This window comes from Panthera pardus, unplaced genomic scaffold, assembly GCF_024362965.1.
Source record: "Panthera pardus isolate Hobbes unplaced genomic scaffold, ASM2436296v1 HiC_scaffold_21, whole genome shotgun sequence".
NCBI lineage: Eukaryota > Metazoa > Chordata > Mammalia > Carnivora > Felidae > Panthera > Panthera pardus.
Genome location: NW_026526777.1, coordinates 6,620,614 through 6,644,490, shown reverse-complemented (window position 1 = coordinate 6,644,490; position 23,877 = coordinate 6,620,614). Strand labels below are relative to the sequence as shown.

Sequence of the window (23,877 nt, the reverse complement as noted above, 5' to 3'; positions counted from 1 at the left end):
CATGTACAGGGAACAGCAAGGTCAACGCAGCAGGAGCAGAGTGAGCCCAAGTGACTGAGGCAGACAGACACTGAGCAGATCAAGCAGGCCCTTGGGGTCAAAGTAAAAACTTTGGGTTTGAGGAAGCCACTGGAGAATGTGGAGGAGGGGAGCATCACGGTCTGACTGAGGTCTCAGAAGGATCATTCCATTCCTAGGTTGGGGGGGAAAGACTAATAGACGGCAAAAGTAGAAGCAAGCAGATGGTTGGTGTCTCAATCAGCCGGGCGCCTGATTCTGGCTGAGGTCATGATCTTGCCGTTTGTGAGTTCGAGCCCCACATCAGGCTCTTATGCTGACAGCTCAGAGCCTGGAGTCGGCTTCAGGGAGATTCTGTATCTCCCTTGCTCTCTGCTCCTCCTCCCACTCATCTCTGTCTTTCTCTCTCTAAAGTAAATAAATATAAAAAAATTTTTTAAAGAAACTTCCACAATAGTCTAGATGAGATGACACTGGCTTAGAGCAGTGATGAAATGTCGATTCTAATCCTACAGGCTTCGGTAATGGATGGAATGTGGAGAGAGAGAAAGCTAGGAATCCAGCAAAGAGGACTCTCGAGTGGTGGTGCCATTTGCTGAAGTGGGGAACAGTAGGAGGGGGGGCAGGTTTAGGACTAGGTGCCTAGAGTGGGGGAATCAATACTTCACTTTTGGTCACGTTAAGTTCAAGATGCCTATTAGACATCCAAATAGAAATGCGAGGAGACAGCAGAATGTAGTAGTCTAAAGTTCAGAGGTACTACTGGAGCTAAAGATAAAACTTCCAAGGTCATCACCATACAAGATATTAAGTTATCAAACAAAAGAGATCCCTGGCAAGTGTAGACGGATTAAAAAAAAAAAAAGTTAGAAGACTGAGCCTTGGCCACGCATTAGGATATTCAACGGCATTTCTGTTGATTGATAAAAGGTTTCAAGAGACATAACACCATTATTTTTTAATTAAAAAAATACATCATGTAGGGGCACTGGGTGGCTCAGTCGGTTAAGCTCAGTCATCTCATGGTTCAAGAGTTCGAGCCCCGCCTGGGGCCCTGCACTGACCATGCCAGAGCCTGCTTGGGATTCTCTCTCTGCCCATCCCCCACTCGCTCTCTCTCAAAATAAACAAATTTTAAAACTTTAAAAAAAATACATCAAGTAAACAAACAAAAAAAAAAAAACCAGACAGTTGAGAGAGTTTTACATCAAACCATTTTCCAAGGAATGGGGGCCTTGGTCGCATCTATACTACGGTATTTAAAGGAGCTCCAGATTTAAAGGAACATACTGTAGTGGGAAGATCAGGGAACCATGTAACTGAGGACCTGGGAGTCTTAGTTCCTGGTCCCTCCCCAGCATTTGATCCTGTGTAAATCGTTCCACCTCCCTGGGTACACATTTCCTCATGAAGACGATAAAACCAGCCTTCCTCACACACCCTCAAAGGAGAGGCAAGAGTGGAGAGACCTCTGCCTATTGAAACACATATGCAAACATAATATGATAACATTTTAAGATATAAATCAATCTTTTCCTAAAAAAGTCACTAGACAGCCATCCACCTTCAGATGCCTGGGAAAAATGGATCCATGCAAATAAGACAACTATAGGTTGCATTTTTCCCCCTATAGGTTAAACTGTGATCCCTGGCCTCAGGCCACTGGTGGTCTGCAAAGGTTGACAAGATCACAAGTGCCAAGTTACATAACTGTGTAAATGCTCCCGACAGAACAATCATACTTGGGTTTTGAGTAAGGATAATTTATCCATGGGTTTTTTTGAAGCAAAAAAATAACCACAAAAATAGTAGCATTTTCCCCAATAATTCTGGTAAGAGAGAAGTGTGGATGTGTGTGTGATGGTAAGCAGTCGTAAATACAAGTGTTAGACCAGGATTTTTATTTGGACAAGCAAAGTCTGAAAAAGTTAAGGATCTGCTGTAGAAATTATGACAGAATTTGGTATATGCCCATAGCCTAATACATCTGCATCAAAAACAATGACAAATTTGGTAAAACTCTGCCATTATCAAATATACCTTTATTAGAATTTAAATGCCACTATGAAAGAAATTCCTCTCCTTTTCTGGTCTCCTTCCTGCCCCTATCTCCGCTGCTATATTATGCCCCCCAAAATTGATAAGTAAACTTCTTAGAACTTTAGAAAAACAGCCTTGGACTTGAGCCATAACCACTGAATCCTATAAATGCTTGGCGGCACACCCTACGGAGTCTTTCTTAATCCCAGCTAAGTGAGCCAACTCACCAACAGTCAGGGTACAGAAACTGCCTTCAGCTTCCTGTAAACCCCTGGTCCACACCTAAAAATTTCACCTTAAAAGTCCTTAAACGAAAAGCACTGCATAATGACATCCTATTACCATCATCGCTGCTACCTGATTTCACGTTTCAGAAACCGGGCACAAATAAACATAGGAGAGCATCAGGCCAAACTTAATAAAATCTTCAGGAAGCCATATGTTCAGCACATGTGTGCTCTCAGCCCTCCAATCCCCACCCTCCTGCCTGGCCAAGCCCGGGGAAAGCCCGCAATCTCCACCCTCTCCCACTACCAGCATTCGAACCAGCCAACCAACCAACCAACCAACCAAAAGGGGCAAGCAGGCTTGGTCCCCCGCTCACGTCCCCCCGCAGGTGTCTCCACTCCTCCCGTCAACGCCCTCAGAATTCTCTCCCTCTCAGATGCCAGCCAGCCCGCCCCCTTCCCAGCGGACAGTTCCAACGACCGCTTGTCCCCACCCCGCGGTCCCCGAGCTCGCCGAACCTGTCCGCAAGGCCCCGGCCGCAGAACCTCAAGGCTCCCGCCCCCCATCCAGGTGAGGCCCACTCCCCGCAGCTCGACAAACCCCCGACTGCAAGCACTGCCCTATCCGGGTCCCCCCCCCCCCGACCAAAGCCGGGGGAGGGGCGCCCTCCCCAGCGGGGTCTCCGAGCACGGGAAGCGCCTGCGGGGCGCGCGGGGCGGACTCCTCCGCCAGGGCCAGGTTCGGGCGCCGAGCGCCGACGTGGCCCCGGGAGCGTGCGCGTGGTGGGGCCGGGCCCCCGGCGTCCCCTCCAGGCTGGCGGGGGGCGGGGGAAGGAGACCCGACTGGGCGGGGAGCCGCTCACCTCCCTCAGCGTGATCGCGGCTCCGCCCGGCTCCGGCTCCGTGCGGCCACTCCTCGGCGTCCCGCGCCAGCTCCGAATATATACCCTCATCCGGGGGGCCGGGGCGGCGGGGCGGGCCGCGAGCTGGCCCCGGGGAGCGCGGCCCCGGCCACCCCGCCCCTCTCTCGCAGCGACGAGTGGCTGCCGGCGCCGGGAGGAGCCGCCACCGCCCGCCCGGACACGTCAGCGCCGCGAGCGCCGGCGTTGACGCCGGCGCCGGGGGGCGGGGCCTGGCCGGAGGCGGGGCCTCTGCGTCAGCATTCCCTGGCCCAATGGGGGCAGCGCTGGGAACCCGGTCCGCAGGCAGCCTCGCCCCTCGACGCGCAGCGGGCGGGGAGAGGTGTGCGCAGCGTCAGCTGTGGGACGTGACCGGAGCCCCGGGGCTGTCGCTCACGCCCTGCTCTGAGCGCCCTGGCGTCACCGGCTGGTCCCGCGAGGTAACAGCCCGCGGCTCCTGGTCCCCGCCTGGCCCTGGCTCGGCCGCACCCCGTAAGCAGAAGCGGATCGGGAGTTGGGCGGAGAGCGGTGTCATCCAGCAGCTGGTGGATTTCCGACCGCCCGTGAGGCAGGTTGCGAAATGCGGACGTCGCTCCGCACGGACCCTGGAGGGCGGACCTGGGGCACTCTCCGACCTTGGGCTGGCCTTGTTTCGTCTCGGATTAGCCGGATGCCCGGAAGGGCCCCGACTGGCCTTCTGCTTTATGGCATTTTAGGTCCCCAGCGCGGGAAGCCAGGCCCGCTTGCTTTTGCACAGTCACGAAAAGAGAGGACTTAAGTAATGAAAAGCGCGCTAGTGAGAATGAGCCCAGGCGTCCGTTTTGTGTGATGGTGGACTTAACCTCCTCAGTATTCGACACGAAACTGTTGGTTGCTGGATGACCTTCATGACCATTGCACGGCCGCCGTTTATAATTGCCTGTTGCATACCGTCAGTCCTGTTACATACCTGATGTGGGTGTACACATGGCAGTTTATATGCTCAGCCCTGGGCTCCTAAAAGCTGCGTGTACATTTTGAGCTGCATTGCGCTTTGCACGGTGTTGCAAGAAGTCCAAATGTTGAGAATAAAAAAACAAAACAAAAAAACAGATTTAACATAGCACCTTAAATAAAGAGTATCAGGCATTCGGGTGCCTTTCTTCTACCTTATCAAGTACCACGGTCTTTTCATTAACTTTGTCGTTTGCACAATCACCCACCGCTTTAAGTAACTGAAAAAAAGTAATGCTGGTAGATTCATATTTAGGAGCTAGAATATTCTCCATTTTTCATGATCCCAGAATGTCATCCATTTATTTGAAAGATTTATAGTATAGTCGTTAAGAGCAGGGGATCTGAAGACAGAATTCCAGCTTTTTTATTGAGTGTGATCTTTGGCAAGTTCATTAACTCATGCGTCAATTTTCTCACCTATAAAATAGAAACAATAATAGAAATGCCCTTAGGGTTGTTGTAAGGATTGAACCAGTGAATACAAGCAAAGAGTATAGAACAGAGTGAATGAACACTAATAAACATCAGTGATTGTTATTTGAGTGCTTACTCTATGTCAGTTGCTAGTTCTAGGTCCTGGATACCTTTCCATAGTATCACCATTGCATCTTGTTATTTGGATTCCCAGTACCATAAGGAACATTTCTCTCAAATCCTTCATAACTGAGAAGAACAAATTCAGTCCCATTAATATGCTCAGGTTCCACTTAAAGAGACCTAGAAGCCTGCCCACAATGACGTAACTGAATATAGATAGCATTGTGACCTTAAATGAAAGGAAGAGAATTTGCACAGTTGCTTTCTAAAAATATACTAATTGTCAGGCGCCTGGGTGGCTCAGTGTTTTGGCTCAGGTCATGATCTAGTGGGTGGTGAGTTCAAACCCCACGTCAGGCTCTGTGCTGACAGCTCAAATATAAATAAACATTAAAAAAACATTGAAAATAAACATTAAAAAAATTAAAAAATATACTAATTGTTACTCTCCCATGTTTCTACTCCCTGACAAATATAGGAGAGTTTAGAAAAATGCAAACTGGGAGATGCAGATTCAAAATCACAGTTAAACATCCGACTTCGGCTTGGGTCATGATCTCACGGTCTCACGGTCCGGGAATTCGAGCCCCGAGTCAGGCTCTGTGCTGACAGCTCAGAGCCTGGATCCTGCTTGGGATCCTGTGTCTCCCTATCTCTCTGCCCCTCCCCAGTTCACACTCTGTCTCTGTCTCTCACTCTCAAAAATAAATAAACATTTAATATATATATATTATATATATATTACATATATATATATATATAATACATATATATATATATACATATCACACAACCTCAGAGGCTATGTGTCAGCTTAACAACTCTTAACCTCAATTTTCTGCTTATAAAATGAGGATAATACCTACTTCGCATGGGTGTAGTACAAATTAAATGAGAAAGAATCTAAGAGTGTCTGGAGTATGAGAGGCATTCTATACATCTTTGATGAATGAATGAATAAAGAGCAAAATCATTATTAAAGAGTCCTTTAAATATACAAGGTAGCATTGGGGCCCAGCACAGTGTTTTCAATGAACTATTATAAAATCAAATTTTTACTTTTACCCTTTCTGCTCAATTTTTTTCCTACTTACTATGCATAAGAAGGGCCTTAATCTCATCTCGCCAGATAAACATCCAGAAACTTGTTACTCTGAAGAGCTATTTCTGTCCGTTAAGGTGTTTTTTATATACAGCTGATCCTTGAACAAAGAGGTGGTAAGGGGCACTGACATCTCAGGCAGCCGAAACCCTCATATAACTTTGACTCCCCGGAAACTTAACTAATTCAAGGTTCAACTGTACATGGTCATTTAGGAGACAATAGCACCCAAATTAAAAAATTCAGAAGGGCATACAAAAGAAGGTCTTATGTTTGGGTCTTTTAGGGACAATGGGATTATAGTACTTTTTATATTCTTTTGGATGCTTTTTTTTTCTAAAATGTTCCCCAAATTTCTAAATTTTTTCTAACTTTTTTTTAAACCTCTAAAGTGAAAAGTATTTGATAATTGGAAGAGTATATATTTCTTTTAATTTCAGAAAAGCAGGTATGCTGGGGCTCCTGGGTGGCTCAGTCGGTTAAGTGTCCGACTTCAGCTCAGGTCATGATCTCGCGGTTTGTGGGATCGAGCCCCGTGTCGGGCTCCGTGCTGACAGCTCAGAGCCTAGAGCCTGCCTCAGATTCTGTGTCTCCCAGTTTCTCTGCCCCTCCCCTGCTCACACTCTGTCTCTGTCTCTCGATAATAAATAAATGTTAAAAAAAAAATTTTTTTTAAAGAAAAAAGCAGGTATGCTACTTAACAACTAAAAGAACCCGCTTGTTTTTCACGCAATTGTGTGGGACATGAGCCCACCTGTCCACACTTTCCTGTGTTGTACAACCAAGGACGAGCCACCCAGATTTTTCAAACAGCGGACTGGCTTAGTGGGGCGCCTCCAAAGGGGTCCTCCCTTCATTGCCCTGAATGCGAGGGCCTCAGCTAGGTCACTGAACTTCCAAAAGGACCCAGGTTCCTTCTCAGAAGTACATCCAATCACCAGGAGAGTCTGGCTCAAAGAAAAGTTCCATAAAGTAGGTCTGAGCATTCATGAGATCACTGTTTCCAAGAGACAAACACATGGGCGGTGGAGGGATTAGGGCTTTGACTTTCCTGTTGACAGCTTCCTAGGACATGAGTACTTGTTCCCCCAGGAGATCATCCCGACTTAGCTCACCACTCCTCCCAAGCCCTAACTTTTCTGTAGCACAGGGTGTGCTTCAAAATACTGTGAAATAACAGATACAGCCTGTTCGATGACTTTTTTTTTTTTTTTTTTTTACTGAAAGTACAGCCCCTCAAAACCGACTGCAATCGAGGAAGTACGAAAATAACAAAGTGGAATGAGCTGGGGAGAAAGTAAACAAGAGGGTGTTGGTGTGCAATTAAGTATGGAGACGTACAGCCTCAGTATTCCACCTTAAGAAGGTCTGTATGATGCAGGAGAGTGGACTTGACATTCCATTGTGGTGCTGTTGGCTAGAGATTATCTGGTCCACCTCCCTTAATTCACAGACAAGGAAACCAAATCTCCCAAAAGTGAAGTGGTTTCCCCAAGGACAGAATAGAATAAATAGGTAATTACGAAGCAGGAGCAAGATTAGAAGTCAGCCGTCTATTGCTATGTAACGATACAAATGTCTCACTACCATTAGGGACCCTGGGTCAAATATTTAATGCCTACTTTGGGGGGCCCATTGGAGTGGATCTTTCTAATGCACAGTTGTACTATCCCCAGGGGAAATCCCTCAGAAACTTAGCCCGAAGTGGCTTCTGACCTACACTGAAACCAGAACCTTAACATAGTTTGTTCCAAATCTGCCCCCCACCCCGCCTATGGCTGCATGACCTTTAACACCACGGTTTCTCAGATGTGAAGGAGTTTTTCAAAATGTGGCTTCTCAGCTCTACTGGTAAGGGCTGCATGTTTGGATCTACTGTGCATTTTGTCTCCCAGGCTGCTCAACTCACTATGCAGGACCCACAAAGGTCTATCACAAGTCATTAGTGTTGGCAATGTCTCCGATCACCTATTCTTTCTTTAGGAATCTACAACAGATGAAATTTGCTTTATATTTTCCAGGTAAATAAGGAAAAGATAAAATGGGACATCGCCTCCAAGAAATCGCAGGCACAGCAACAAGTCCCTCCCCATTTTTTTTTTTTCGTTCCAGGCTCCACAACTCTATTTGGCCTGTGTTACTTCGTGTTAATAGAAGAAAGACCCCGTATCTCAGTGAAAGTCTCTGAAAGTGCCAAATGGCTTGGTTTAGAAATGGAGTTACAAAAATATAGACTCAAAACTTACTTGGGTGGCGCCTGGGTGGCTCAGTCAGTTGAGCGTCTGACTTCGGGTCAGGTCATGATCTCACGGTCCGTGAGTTCGAGCCCCGTGTCCGGCTCTGTGCTGACAGCTCGGAGCCTGGAGCCTGCTTCGAGTTCTGTGTGTGTGACTCTCTCTCTCTCTCTGCCCCTCCCCGACTCGTGCTCTCTCTCTCTCAAAAATGAGTAAACATTACAAACAAAGCTAAAAAAAAAAAAAAAACTTGCTTGGGTTCTCTGACCTGCTGGGTAATTATTTCCTGTGTCATTGATTCACTGACTTTGTTTTTGACTTAACATAATAGAGAAGAGTATGGACTTGGAAGGCAGAGAGCATGAGTCTGAGTCCCGGCTCTGTAGTTAATTAGCTGAGAAGTCTTAGAGGCGTTCATTGATATCTCTCTCCAGTCTCCTCCCATAATGGAGATAATAGTTGGGCCTACCTACTAGGGTTGCTGTGGGGATTAATATTTTTAAAGTGCTTAGAATAGTTTCTGACTCAGAATAAAAACTCTTAACTTTCAAAAAAAAAAAAAAATACTATTTCCTGGGGTGCCTGGGTACCTCGGTCACGTAAGCATCTGACTCTTGATTTCGTCTTGGGTAACGATGTCACAGTCATGAGATAGAACCCCATATCAAACTCCATGATGGGCTTGGAACCTGCTTGGGATTCTCTGTCTCTCGCTCTCTCTGCCTTTCTGCGCCTCCCAGCTCACTCCCTCTCTCAAAAAGATAATAAATAAGTAAATAAATAAATAAATACTGTTTCCTAAGTTTGGCTTGTTGGGTATCAGGTATTGAGAATTGGATGGTGTGCCAGACAGACTCTAAGGTGACACCCATGATTCCTGCCTCCTGGATTGTATAATCCCTTCCCCTTGAACATGGGAAGGACCTGTGACTTGCTTCTAACTAACTAAGGAGAAGGTGATGGATGTCACTCCCGTGAATACATTATGCTATATGACAAAAGTAATGGGTCCCATAACTGGGTTGCATTAAGACTTCTTGCTAGAGGACTCACTTTCACTCTTTGGCTGGGCCTTAAAGAAACAAAATGTCATGAAGCGAACTGCCTACAGAGAGGCCCATGTGGCAGGGAACGTCACACATCTTCCAGAGCTGACAGTGGCCTTGAACTGGCAAAAATAGAGGCAAACAAATACCCCCCCCCCCCTGGAGTTTTCAGTCCTACAAGGAAATAAATTCTGCCACGACCTGAGTGTTGGAAGTGGATTCCATCCCAATCTAGCCTCCGGATGAGGATGCGGCCCAGCTGATACCCTGAGTGCAGTCCCGTGAGCCCTGGATGCAGAAAACCCACCTAAGCCCCGGCTGGTATTCTGACTGCAGCTTTTTTGAGAGACCCTGAACCAGAATAGGTTGGAGAAAAATGTGCGACCATTCTGACTGGTCTCACTTTAAATTCATAACCACTATGCCAATACTAGACGCTATCTGCCCTTGTCCACTCGTGTTGCCTTTCTTCTAGGTGACTATTTCACACACGTTGTCTCTCAGAACTCTCTGATTACCTTGTCCCCCACATTCACTCTTAGCCGATATCCTTGCTTCTCCTCGTTGAGAAAACAGAGAACTTGCACAAGCCCTTGCCACCCCATCCATTCATCTCCCTCTACTATGCCCATATTTTTATTTTATCTCCAAGTATTGGGAATAAACAGTCCGTGGTCCCGTCCTCCACCTATGAGCCACAGCCCATCTCCTCCTGCCGACCCAAGGATATCACTCCAGGACGTGGCTTGCTAATAGGTATCTCAAAATTAACATGTCTAACTCAACTTCTGCTCTATTCCTATTATTCCTACACCACTCCCTCTCCCTCCAAAAAACCCAATTTCTTTCAATCTTCCTTATCACTATAGTAATTCCATGGTCATGGTTGCTCAGGCAAAAAACCTGAGAGTCATCCTTGGCACTTTCTCTCATCTGGGATCTGATCCACATAGATCCTATGGGCTCTGTCTTCAGCGTGGACGCAGAATCCCACCAGTTCTGCCCATCACCTTCCTCCATTCTGGTCCAGTCACCATCACTGCTTACCTGGATCGTGGCAGTAGCCGCCTCCCAACAGGCCTCCTTGCTTCTACCCTTGCCCCTCTTCAGGCCATTCTCAATGGAGTAGCCAGAATGATCTCTGCTCAAAGCCCTCCCATGGCTTCCCATGTCAGTTGGAATAAAACGCAACATGGTCAAACAACCCACAAAGTCTGACAGGGTCTCCCCTACACACACTTTTCTCCCGACCTTTTCCCTTTGTGTTCTCCATATCCTGCCCTGGTTTCCCAGACTCTAGTCACACTGGAGCTTAGAATCGGTCCCGAGAGTGGTGGGAAGTTTCTGATGAGTTCTCTAAGCCATCTTCTCTGCCTGTAGAGTGGGGCAAGAGATAGAAGCTGTCAAAGGCCTGCGCACCAGGCTCTTATGTTATACAGTTGTTGTGATGAGCCTTGCTGACCCCCCAGCAAGGGCACAAAGGACCCCTTTGCACAGCTGGTATTGCTTGAAACTTCTTTCTTATTTTCCTTTTTGTAGTGAAAAAAAAAAAAGAGTAAAAGCAGAAAATTCAAATACTAGAAATTTTTAGTATTTTTAGAAGTCTTTCTTTTTTTAAATTTTTTAAATGTTTATTTACTTGAGAGAGAGAGAGAGAGTGCACGCAAGTGAGGGAGGGGCTGGGAGAGAGAGAGAGAGGAAGACACAGAATGGGAAACAGGCTCCAGCTCTGAGCTGTCAGCACAGAGCCTGACACAGGACTCGAACTCAGAAATGGCAAGATCATGACCTAGGCCAAAGTCAGACGCTTAACCGACTGAGGCAACCAGGTGCCCCCAGAAGCTTTTTCTTAATTTTATTACACAAGTATTGCAAACATTAAAATTCAGAATGCAGAAAAGAGAGAAGGCAGGAGGGGAGGGAGGAAAGTCAGGAGGAAGGAAAGCAGCGGAGGGAAGAGGGAGAGACAGAGAGGAAGGAAGGAAGACAAAGGTAGAGAGAAAAGGAAATGAAAATTACCCCAAGGGCCTGCCACATAAAACAGTTCCTATTCACAATTATGGTTCTAAGTACTATTTATTTATTTATTTATTTATTTATTCATTCATTTAGCGTGCATCAGTGGGGGAGGGGCAGAGAGAGAGGGAGAGTCCCAAGCAGGCCCCGTGCTGTCAGTGCAGAGCCTGACTCAGGGCTTGATCCCACAAACCATGAGATCATGGGTCGGTTACTGACGCCCCTATGGTTCTCAGTACGTCTTAAACTACCACCACCCTCACCCTGCCCAGGAGACTGGGAGGGGCAGCACCTTCTCAGAAAGTCGGATTTCACGTGGCCCATCACACCCCACCCTAGCTGAGCTCACGTCCCACCGCCAAGTTTTAGAACAGACACCCTGGAGTTTGCTTACAAACCCATGACTCTTGTGGCATTTCACTGGAGTAACTTCCGACTAAGCATGTCTTGGCCATAAGGCTGCCATTAAAAGAGATTCTTTTCTTGATAGGAAAAGAGCAAACACAGTCGTGCTGTATTTTCTGCAGTCATAATGAATAAGCGATAAAATATAAACAGGTCACCCAAGAATAGAACAAATCCTTTCCACTCTTCCACTCGCAAACATCCATCGTTAAATGACATCGTGATACGATTCTACTGATATCCGAGTGTTTTTATTTTTAAGTTTATTTTATTTTTTTTGAGAGGGAGAGTGTGCGTGCAAGTGTGCACAAGTGGGGAGGGGCAGAGAGAGAATCCCAAGCAGGCTCTGCACTGTCAGCACAGAGCCCGATGCGGGGCTCGAACTCACAAACGGTGAGATCATGACCTGAGCGGAAATCAAGAGTCCAACGCTCAGCCGACTGAGTCACCCAGGCAACCCCCGGTTTGTGTTTTTTAAAGGCTGGTGTGTCCTTTTATTTACGTGTCACTGAATATACTTTTCTATTAATATTAGGTTTTATCAGGTTCTGTTATCACTATTATTTTTTAAAGTTGTGATATTTTGTCTGGAGCTCCCTTTTTATTAAATAACTGTTTAAAGACTGTTGTTTATTGTTAGCTACAAAAGACAGGTTTAGGCCACAATTTAGTACACAGAAATAGTAATTTGCTAAATTAGAAAAATGAAAATATAAATGGAACTTAGCAAATGGCAGTTGGTGACTCACATGATTATAGCTGGTTTCCATTGTTTTTAGGATGAAGAAAGCAAGCATCAAATTAACACAACAATGTAAATTATTTCCAATTATGCACTTGAAAGTGTTCTGACCACAAAAATTAAGAACATTTTCTGAAAATTATTTTGGCCATTTTTTTTCATCACCCATTTTCTTCACAGTCTAATAAAAGCATCTATGAACTATGTGCTAAACATGATTTACTGTTATAAGATGGGCAGATTTCCAGGGGCACCGGGGTTGGTCGGTTAAGCATCCGACTTTAGCTCAGGTCATGATCTCACGGTTCGTGGGTTCGAGCCCTGCGTCGGGGTCAGTGCTGACAGCTGGGAGCCTGGAGCTGCTTCGGATTCTGTGTCTCCCTCTCTCTCTGCCCCTCCCCCTCTCTCTCTCTCTCTCTCTCTCTCTTTCTCTCTCTCTGTCTCTTTCTCAAAGATAAACATTAAAAAAAAAAGGGGGGGGCAGATTTCCAGAATTTCAATATTAAACAAATGGACTTGACATTTGCTAAGCACAGTGAAGGACATTTTGGACAAATTAAGTCCCAAATTTGCTTAAATGATGTATGCAAATCCTTTAGTAATTTATAAACTAAACTATAGATAAATTTCCATTATTTCTTAGGTGCTTAGAAACATGAAGTGACTTTTTCCTGTGGATTCTCCCACCCCGCGTCACCTCCTTACAGCCTGAAGTACGTCTTTTCTACTTCTTGAAGCAGGCCAGCTAGCAACAGTTTCTCTAAGACTTTTTTTTTTTTTAACTGGGAATATGTTTATGTTTTTACTTTCATTTTTTTTAATGTTTATTTATTTTTGAGAGAGAGCGAGAGCGAGCACATGTGGAGGAGGGGCAGAGAGAGATGGAGAGAGAAGGAGAGAGAAGTCCAGGCAAGCTCTGCACCACCAGCATAGAGTCCCATGCGGGGCTGGAACCCGTGGGTTGTGAGATCATGACCTGAACCAAAGCTAAGAGTCGGTCGCTCACCCGACTGAGCCACCCAGGCGCCCCTATCTGGGGATATTTTTTTTAAATATGAAATTTATTGTCGAATCGGTTTCCATACCACACCCAGTACTCATCCCCACAGGTGCCCTCCTCCATGCCCATCACCCACTTTCCCCTTTCCCCCACCCCCCATCAACCCTCAGTTTTTTCTCAGTTTTTAAGAGTCTCCTACTATAGATGCTGGAGAGGATGTGGAGAAACGGGAACCCTCTTGCACTGTTGGTGGGAATGCAAATTGGTGCAGCCACTCTGGAAAACAGTGTGGAGGTTCCTCAAAAAATTAAAAATAGATCTACCCTATGACCCAGCAATAGCACTGCTAGGAATTTACCCAAGGGATACAGGAGTGCTGATGCATAGGGGCACTTGTACCCCAGTGTTTATAGCAGCACTCTCAACAATAGCCAAATGATGGAAAGAGCCTAAATGTCCATCGACTGATGAATGGATAAAGAAATTGTGGCTTATATACACAATGGAATACTACGTGGCAATGAGAAAGAATGAAATATGGCCCTTTGTAGCAACATGGATGGAACTGGAGAGTGTGATGCTAAGTGAAATAAGCCATACAGAGAAAGACAGATACCATATGGTTTCACTCTTATGTGGATCCTGAGAAACTTAACAGAAACCCATGGGGGAGGGGAAGGAAAAAAAAAAAAAAAGAGGTTAGAGTGGGAGAGAGCCAAAGCATAAGAGACTCTTAAAAACTGAGAACAAACTGAGGGTTGATGGGGGGTGGGAGGGAGAGGAGGGTGGGTGATGGGTATTGAGGAGGGCACCTTTTGGGATGAGCACTGGGTGTTGTATGGAAACCAATTTGACAATAAATTTCATATATTGGAGAGAAAAAAAAGAGTCTCCTATGGTTCCTATATGGAATTATATACACAATTCCATTGTGTATATAAACCACAATTTCTTTTTTTTTTTTAGATTTTTTTTAATGTTTATTTACTTTTGAGAGAGAGAGAGAAACAGAGCACGAGTTGAGGAGGGGGAGAGAGAGAGAGGGAGACACAGAATCCGAAGCAGGCTCCAGGCTCTGAGCTGTCAGCACAGAACCTGACACAGGGCTCAAACTCACGAACCGTGAGATCATGACCTGAGCAAAGTCGGACGCTTAACCGACTGAGCCACCCAGGTGCCCCAAAACCACAATTTCTTTATCCATTCATCAGTCGATGGACATTTAGGCTCTTTCCATCATTTGGCTATTGTTGAGAGTGCTGCTATAAACACTGGGGTACAAGTGCCCCTATGCATCAGCACTCCTGTATCCCTTGGGTAAATTTCTAGCAGTGCTATTGCTGGGTCATAGGGTAGATCTATTTTTAATTTTTTGAGGAACCACCACACTGTTTTCCAGAGTGGCTGCACCAGCCAGGCTTCTCAAAAAGAAAAGGGAGATGACCCAAATAGATAAAATCATGAATGAAAACGGGATTATTACAACCAATCCCTCAGAAATACAAGCAATTACCAGGGAATACAATGAAAAATTATATGCCAACAAACTGGACAACCTGGAAGAAATGGACAAATTCCCAAACACCCACACACTTCCAAAACTCAAACAGGAAGAAATAGAAAACTTGAACAAACCCATAACCAGGGAAGAAATTGAATCAGTTACCAAAAATCTCCCAACAAATAAGAGTCCAGGACCAGATGGCTTCCCTGGGGAATTCTACCAGACATTTAAAGCAGAGATAATACTTATCCTTCTCAAGCTGTTCCAAAAAATAGAAGGGGAAGGAAAACTTCCAGACTCATTCTGTGAAGCCAGCATTACTTTGATTCCTAAACCAGACAGAGACTCAGCAAAAAAAGAGAACTACAGGCCAATATCCTTGATGAATATGGATGCAAAAATTCTCAATAAGATACTAGCAAATTGAATTCAACAGCATATAAAAAGAATTATTCACCATGATCAAGTGGGATTCATTCCTGGGCTGCAAGGTTGGTTCAACATTTGCAAATCAATGAATGTGATACATCACATTAATAAAAGAAAAGAACCATATGATCCTGTCAATCAATGCAGAAAAAGCATTTGACAAAATTCAGCATTCTTTCTTAATTAAAACCCTCGAGAAAGTCGGTATAAAAGGAACATACTTAAACACCGTATCTGGGAATATTCTTAACGTGCCTTCATTTTTTGAGGTATAACTCTTACAGCATAAGAAGGCCACTCATTTATGTCTGAGCAAATCTGCTAATCGTAGGGATAGTGCCATTGGATGTGGGTTTCTCACTTTCCACCCAAAACGAAGCAGCTCCCTCCAGCCCTAATGCTTTCATAGCCACCCCGCCTCAGTCACTGCAGAATCAGGAGGGCTGGGAGGGGAAGCACCCCCTCCCCCCCAAGAACACGGCAGACACACACTGCATATGCAGAACCTCAGCACAGCCTCCTAAATAAATGCTTCTTGGTTTTTTTTTCTTCACTCTTTTCCCAGAGCCCTGAAATAATTGTGTTTCAAAATTATTGTCTACTTTTAAAGTTGTTTGGGGGGGGGGGGGAAGGATTTGCTGCTGGAAATGCTGCTCTCTGAATAATACAGAATAGATTCTCAAAGGGTGTAACTCTTAGAACAGCCACTGATTTATAATTTTGGCTGCTCAGGGCAGCAATGGAGATGCTCCCATCCTATCAAAGAAGGTTATTGCTCTAGAAGGCTCATTGTTACTTGGTTTTTCTTGCCGGAAGTTCCTTTTTTATCAGAGATAACAGGGGGCTTACATTTACTGAGCAAATACCAGGTTACTGGCATGATACATTCTCACATGCACAATTTCTCTTTGAAATAATGATTTTAGGGGCGTCTGGGTGGCTCCGTCGGTTGGGCGTCCGACTTCAGCTCAGGTCATGATCTCACGATTTGTGAGTTCGAGTCTCGCGTCAGACTCTATGCTGACAGCTCAGAGCCTGGAGCCTGCTTCAGATTCTGTGTCTCCCTCTCTCTCTGCCCCTCCCACGCTCATGCTCTGTCTCTGTCTCTCTCAAAAATAAATAAAACGTTAAAAAATTTTAAATAAATAAAAATAATGATTTTAAGCTTTTTATAACCTATAAATGCAATATGTACTTGTTTTTTTTTAAATGTTTATTTACTTATTTTGAGAAAGAGTGCGTGTGAGCAGGGTAGGGGCAGAGAGAAAGGGAGAGAGTCCCAAACAGGCTTCTGCACTGCCAGCACAGAGCTCGACATGGGGCTGAATCTCACAAACCATGAGATCATGCCTGGAGCAAAAACCAAGAATCAGGTGCTTAACTGACTGAGCCACCCAGGCATCCCAATATGTACTTTTTTTTTTTTTAATGCTTATTATTTATTTTTTGAGATAGAGAGACAGAGCGCAAGCAGGTGAGGGACAGAGAGAGAGGGAGACACAGAATCTGAAGTAGGTTCCAGGCTCTGAGCTGTCAGCACAGAGTCCGATGTGGGGCTCAAACCCACAAACCATGAGATCATGACTTAAGCCAAAGTCAGACGTTTACCCGGCTGAGTCACCCAGGCGCCCCTCCCTGGTAAGAAGTTTTTTTTTTTCCTGGTAAGAATGCTTGTTCTTAAGGGTTATACCTAGGATCATAATCACCCCATCTAGAATACATATATTTTTAAATCTGGTGGCCCTTTTTACTACAAACAATGTCTTCGGATGGGAAATATCCAAATGGGAAATACAACGTTCATATATCATCCGAATTCGCTGGACTAGAAAGCGAGGGGTTCTGCTAGCCAGCAGGCTCAGGCAGGACGTGCCGCTGGGTTGCTAACTCAGCGTCACCAGCCCAACCTGTCCTCTTCTACCGATGGCCTTGGAGCATTCATCGGGTTGTTAAGCTACTGGACTTACCCTTTACTGAGAAGTTTATTTTTCCATAAAAAGGCTGTGGTTTCAAGTTGCTACGGAGCTTGGGAAGGGCAGAACACCAAGGGGTGCGGGAGTAATGAGGGGCCCATGAACTCGGGCCACCACGAGGTTGAGACGCGTCACAGTCAGATCCAATTCATGCCCGTCATTCCCAGCCTCTTGCTTTCCCTTGGAAACTAGAAAATTAATGTCCCAGATCACGTTCCTGGAACTCAGAGAAATACCATGAGTAATGAGCAAGTGTGAATTTTATCAAAGAAATGTAGTCAATCTACGTGGAGCATACGGACGTGGGGCACACACAGGAAATCATTCAGTTTCATTGAAGTCGGTTGTGAAAAGTATAATTACAGAGAGACTTAGGGTTTGAAATTCAGGCCACCCTGGGGACAGACTGAATGAGGCCACAGAATTTTACTCCTGACATATTAAACAGCTTCAGAACCATTTGGCCCCCACAGGGTTAGGGATAGGGTTAGGGTTAGGGTTAGGGTTTTAGGGTTAGGGTTAGGGTTTTAAGGTTAGCGTTTTAGGGTTAGGTTTAGGGTCAGTGTTTTAGGACTAGCGTTAGGGTTAGGGTTAGGGTTAGGGTTAGGGTTAGCCCACACCTACATCAACAGTGAAATATCCTTGTCAAGTAATCATAGCCCACTTACTGAGTTTTTTCATTTGTAGTGATAGTCTTCTTTGACCTTTTCACAGAGCTTTACGTTATAATGAAAATGAAGGTGTCTTTGTCTTGGAAGGAAAAAATATTCTTACAATCCGAAGCCCGAATCTCGTCCAAATCCACACTTAATACTGACAGTCAAATTGTATTTATGAGGTTAACCATAATATATATAGTCATTTTCCTACTTAATAAAATGTTGACGGGTGCCATATTTATTTTTGCCAACAACCTGAAAGAGTCAACGATATGTAATTTATATTTTAATTATTGTTTGACAGGCTTGAAAGTTTAATGAAAAGATTTGAAACAGCCATAACAGTCAGAATGAAGCACAGAGATTTTACAACCTTGTTTCCAGATCCATTGTAGTTGACACATTTTCCACAGTTGCAAATAGAAATGGGTTTTTTTAAATGTAATGTTGTTAGAAATGAAAAGTATGGGGGCGCCTGGAAGGCTCAGTCTACTAAGTGAATCTTGATTTCGGCTCGGATCATGATCTCACAGTTGGTGGGATCGAGCCCCGTGTGGGGCTTCTCGATGCCCTCTTGGAGCCTGCTTGGGATTCTCTCTCTCTCCCTCTCTCTCTCTCTCTCTCACTGCCCCTCCTCTGCTTTCTCTCTCTCTATCTCACAAATAAATAAACATTAAAAATAATAATAAAAAGTATGGATTTGCTAAAATTCCCTGCTCTTTGGGATTTTCCTTCTATCAAATGTGGTCAGGGTGACCTGTGTAATCAAACCAAAATGGTCAAACAAATAGAGCTAGCACTGTAGGGAAAAAGTTCTAAAAAGATCAACTTGCAGCCAGAAAGGATCAGAGTAACTCGGGGATGAGGAGAACGAGGCAAAGAGGGAAGAAAACCCACCTTGCTCCGGTGTCCCATGTGAACTGGCACATTCGGTCAGCACAGTGTCGGGGCACGAATGCAATTATTACCTCTTACAAACGAGGAGACCAAGGCTTGCCGTCTTTAAGCAGCTGTGATGGGGTCTCTCCTTCAAAATGACAGATGAGTCATAGGGTCCCTTTAGCACTCGAATGTGCCTTACTGTCTTCACTTCCTAGTCACTTCCTCAGTTCTGTCAGTCTGTCTGTCTCACTCACACACACACACACACACACACACATACATACGTTTGGCATCTGATCATTTCTGTCTTTCACCCTAGTAACTTGGTCTTTGTAAGTCAGCAAATGGCCCTAATGCCCTGTCCAAAAAGATATTGGGGGGGGGGGGATAGCATTAAAAAGAACAGGCATTAAAATTGAAAAGAACCTTCCGTTCCTTCCTTCATCCCTGACCATCTACGTCCACTTGTGATGCTAACCAATGTGGTGCGGGCGACCAGCCCTTGCCAGACCTTCCTTATTGCCTAAGGATTAGCCACGTAGCTGACTTCCCTGCCCTCTCCTTTGGAGAGGAAGACGAAGATAGTCGTGTCATGTGCATGAACAGATACCCGAATAATGGATGGAAGCCATTGCGAGGGGCAGAATTACAACTCGCCAAAGCCACAGAAGTGACCCTCAAAACACCACGTTGGAACAGCCTAGGTCAGGGACTATAGCTCCATGTTACCCATCATCAAAGCACCAACGTCTAAGTTCTCTTTCTTGACTATAATCTGAAAGTCAGATCCTGTCCTTGAGGGGTACACAGCAATGAGAAGACAGTGTTTTGTTTTTTCACTTTTTTTTAAGTTTACTCATTTATTCTGAGAGAGACAGAGAGCGCGAGCAGGGGAGGGGCAGAGAGAGAGGGAGAGAGAGGATCCCAAGCAGGCTCAGCACCGCTGGCACGGAGCCCAGTGCAGGGCTCGAACTCCCGAACTGTGAGATCATGACCTGAGCCGAAACCAAGAGTCAGTCGCCCAACGGGCTGAGCCACCCAGGCGCCCTGAGACACTGTCTCACCACGAGCCGGGAGCCGCCTCTGATTCCAAGTGTTGAGGGGGAACGCTTCGTCCCCACTCCTGATGCTCTGTGTGGAAGACAGATGCTCCTTTAATCTCATCTTGCTGCTCCTCACACCCCCCTGCTCATTTCTGGAGGAACAGCAGTGAACTGACCGGTCAACCGGGGAGGGGCATGCCTAACTCTCGGTCCTGCAGATGTCAACCATGGGGTAAGCTTAGCAGCAGGTGCCCCGCACCTGTCAGGGGAGGGGGGGCTGCCACTGCGTGTTAGGTCTGTGGAAGTCTCTGGTGCAACACCAGGAAGCTTGCTGTAGGCACGCACCGAACCTACACTCTCCAGCTGTGCTCTCAGCAAACAGGAGCCATTTGGTCTCCACTGGCCTGACGACTTCATACCAGGAAGCTCAGGACACGGCTCAGAGGGGAGGGGTATCTCTTTTGGGTTTCTTCGTTTTTTTAGCTCCCTCATCCCCTGGCAGAAATTATTATAGCATTCTCATTATAACAGATGTCCTTTTCTCTACAAGATGAGTAAGACAGTCACTGCTCTTGAAGCTCTCACACTAGGAAGGGGAAGAAACAGAGAAACGTTATTTAGTGTGAAGAAATTCTAATGGAGGCAGAGCGCAAGAGTGGACGGGGCATGAACGAAGGAGTGGTTGACCGGGCCGGGCAACCACCAGGTTACAAAGATCGCGGTAGGCGGGCTGATTCTGAAAGGGCGAGCGGTTGTTGGCCAAGCAGTGACCGCAGAAACAGGGAGCACTCTCGGCGGATCCTGGAACACACGGCCTCCCGCCCAGGGCAGAGCTGGGGAGCAGTGGGCAGGGCATATGGACAAGAGGTTGGCAACCATGGGAAGCAACTGGCATGCATGTTAAAAACATAGACGACCAGGGCGCCCGGGTGGCTCAGTCGGTTAAGCGTCCGACTCTTGGTTTTGTTGCATCCACACGACTCCTGAAACAGAATGCTACGGGCACCAGTGACAGTCACAACAAAGTTTATTACAACGAGAGGCAAGGCCAACCGATCGGGACCAACACTCTTGATAAGAGTGAGGCCCCAAACAGCCGGGGTACAGAGTTTTTAAAGCCGATCACATCGTTTCATCATAACCTGGGAACAGAACAGAGAAACAGTTCCCAGATGAGTTAGAAACAGTTGCCAGATGAGTCAGAAACAGTTATCGAATGAGGTGATTATTTTAGACTTTCTGCCGCTAAGTTGCAACCAGTGGATCTCCTTGACCTTGTCTCTGATGCTCTTTTTCTGAGCTTTTGTTTCCTTCCTTGGTAAAGCCTGATTCACAAGAGTATGAAGTATGATTTACAAGAGTAAAAGCAAGGCTGTTATCTTTTGACCTTCAGTGTCAGAACAAAGTTGTTATTTTTCAAGCTAAGCGTTAAGCCCTACACTATAATTTAACCCTTACAGTTTTGGCTCAGGTCACGATCTCGAGGTTCTTGAGTTCGAGCCCTGCATCAGGCTCCACGCTGACAGTGCAGAGGCTGCTTGGGATTCTCTCTCTCTCTCTTCCTGCCCCTCCCCTGCTCATGCTCTCTCTTTCTCAAAAATAAACACACACACACACACACACACACACACAACCAAAGGGCACCCGGGTGGCTCAGTCGGTTAAGCATCTTGATTTTGGCTCACATCATGATCTCACAGTCATGAGATCAAGTCCTTCATCGAGCTCTGCACTGGGCACGGAGCCTGCTTAAGATTCTCTCTCTTTTTCCCTCTCTCTCTGCCCTTACGCTGCTCACGTATGGGGTCTCTCTGTATATAAAAAAACAAGAAGGAACAAAACCACAGATGACCAGGCCCTACCACAAATTTACAATTCCAGAAGGAGTAACCGGGAATGTGTGTTTTTAATCAGCACCCCAGATAATCTTTTGATCCAGAAAGTGTGGGAATCACTGCCTACATTTGGGGAGGCACTGAAGAGCTTCAAGACACAGAAGAATCCGATCGGAACAGAATTGTTAACTCTGTTGGCACAGCGGAGCTTGAAGGCAGGAAGTGCTCTGTCATAGTTCAAACAAGAGACAGTGAGGGTCCCAAACACGCTGCTGACAATGGGTACGAAGTTCAATGACAAAACTTAAGAGATATTTAAGGTGTTAGGGGCGCTGGGTGGCTCATCCGGCTAAGCGTGAGACTCTTCATTTCAGCTCAGGTCACAATTTCACGGTTGGTGGGATCGAGTCCCAGGTCAGGCTCTGGGCTGACAACACGGAGCCTGCGTGGGATTCTCTCTTCCTCTCTATCTGCCCCTGCCCCACTCTCACTCTTTCTCAAAATAAGTAAATAAACTTAACAAACATTTTTAAAAGATATTTAAGGTGTTTCCTGGGCAGCACTGAGCTGACTGCATGCTGACAGCGAGGGAGACACAGAGGTCGCCTACGTTTCTGATGCAGGGCGCTAGGTGAATGGGCTATTACCAGGAGAGAGTACAGTCGACGTAAGTTTTGAGTTAGTTATCTCCCTAGCTAAGGGGCAACTGTCTCTTCTGTGAACACTGTCCCCTCTCCAAAGGAAGAGTCCACAATAGTCTTTGCAGAGTGTAGTTCAATATCCGGTCATAGCTTATTGATCTAGAATGGACACTTAAAAACCCTGTGCCAATTAAATACTGTCTTCTGGTAACTTGCGACTGGACTTACAGAAAGCCAGAGTTTTTAACTGCGGCTGGAATTTTACCTGTGGGTGGGCAACCGCCCTCCATCAGTGGATGGAGAAGCAGAGGGAAGAGAGCAGTATAGTAATAGAATTAGCAGGAAGAGGAGGGGGAGGAGGAGAATAACGCAGGCACACCCCCAAAAGAGCAGAGAGGAAGAAACAAATCAGAGAGCGCCCCGGCACCTTCCCCGTTTCTGGTTCCTACCCCTGCGTGAGACCTGGCTGCACTGTGACCTTTGTCCTCCGTAAACTCAAATGTGGCCTTATATAAATGCTTTGGGTTTTGATATATTCAACTCTGCTAGTAGTCTGCAACAACTATGGTTCTTTGCCCCACAGGCATAAAGACAGCATTTGGGGTTGGGTCCTATCGAGATTTTAGGGGTCCACAAGTCATTCGAATGGAATCACCCGGTAAGATGTTTGACATGTCAGTCATGGGATGAAATAATCTTTTGCCTGTGCTTGGCATAAAAGTTGAAGCTGAATGAGAAGGACTATGGTCACCTAGATCATAAGAAAGAGCATGAGGAAAGAGATAAAAAATAGAAGCTATCTAGACACTACGATTGTAGAGGAAAGTTAAAGACTTGTTATTCCTGACGGAGTAAGAAATGGCCCTTTGGCTATTGTGGCTAAAAACAGAATTTTCCCTAGCTCTTAGAATTACTGAGTATGATCAAGGTCCATACACATTATGATTAATCTAATAATACTAGAAGTAATGAGTAATGACAGACATCATTAGACAGAAACCTCCACATTCGATGTGACAGACTCATATTATTCCAGGCGAGCAACAGCTATGCTCATGCCCTCCTTTCCTTTCGGGAACAACCAACCCCGAGTGGGTCACTTTGATGACCCCACCACTGACTTCCCAGAAGGCAGAGACGCAGGATGTAAGACAACAAATGGGACCAGAATGCCTCATGGAGTCAAAAACTTTCCCGCACCTCATAAATCAGCAGCGGTCCTGGGGTTTTGTCTGGGATGGTTTCCAAACATGTGGTAAGTATTATTTGTCATGGAACTCTGTGTACCAGAAAGTTCATTTTGTTATTAATGATCACTAGGACATTTGTCAATTATGATGGTTCGTTGGATCCTACTTTCTCCTTCCTTTTCCTCTTAAGGTCACACATCCCAATTAAAATATCTTTTTAGAAGTTTGGGCCCTGAAACATATACCATTCCTCTGCCCCAAGATCCATACTTAGTGACACAGTGAAAAGACAGGAAGGGGACACCAGGGTGGCTCAGCCGGTTAAGCGTCTGACTCTTAGTTTCGGCTCAGGTCACGATCTCACAGTTCATAGGTTTGAGCCCCTGCTTGGAATTCTCTCTCTCTGCCCCTACTCGCTCTTTCAAAATAAATAAATAAACTTAAAAATTTAATCTTACA

At 45.7% G+C, this 23,877-nt stretch overlaps 2 protein-coding genes across 6 annotated transcripts in view; one reads left to right on the top strand and one right to left on the bottom strand.

Annotated features, from left to right (window-relative positions):
* The window catches only part of UAP1 (UDP-N-acetylglucosamine pyrophosphorylase 1), a 40,652-nt gene extending 37,275 nt beyond the window's left edge, over nucleotides 1-3,377 (bottom strand). For all 5 annotated transcript variants that reach the window (XM_019465750.2, XM_053908939.1, XM_019465749.2 and 2 more), the window contains exon 1: nucleotides 3,149-3,377. The gene's annotated coding sequence lies outside the window, so the exon portion shown is untranslated. The remainder of the gene's footprint in view (nucleotides 1-3,148) is intronic.
* LOC109276658 (uncharacterized) lies at nucleotides 2,474-23,877 on the top strand. The gene is made up of 2 exons (XM_019465755.2): nucleotides 2,474-2,856; nucleotides 23,265-23,877. The coding sequence occupies exons 1-2, from the start codon at nucleotides 2,498-2,500 to the stop codon at nucleotides 23,485-23,487; spliced, it is 582 nt and encodes a 193-aa protein (XP_019321300.2). The 5' UTR covers nucleotides 2,474-2,497; the 3' UTR covers nucleotides 23,488-23,877.

Coding starts and splice junctions, on each gene's coding strand:
- LOC109276658 (XM_019465755.2), top strand. CDS start 2,498: ATGTTCAGCACATGTGTGCTCTCAGCCCTCCAATCCCCACCCTCCTGC. Junction 2,857..23,264: donor GGCTCCCGCCCCCCATCCAG/GTGAGGCCCACT, acceptor ATATTATTCCAG/GCGAGCAACAGCTATGCTCA.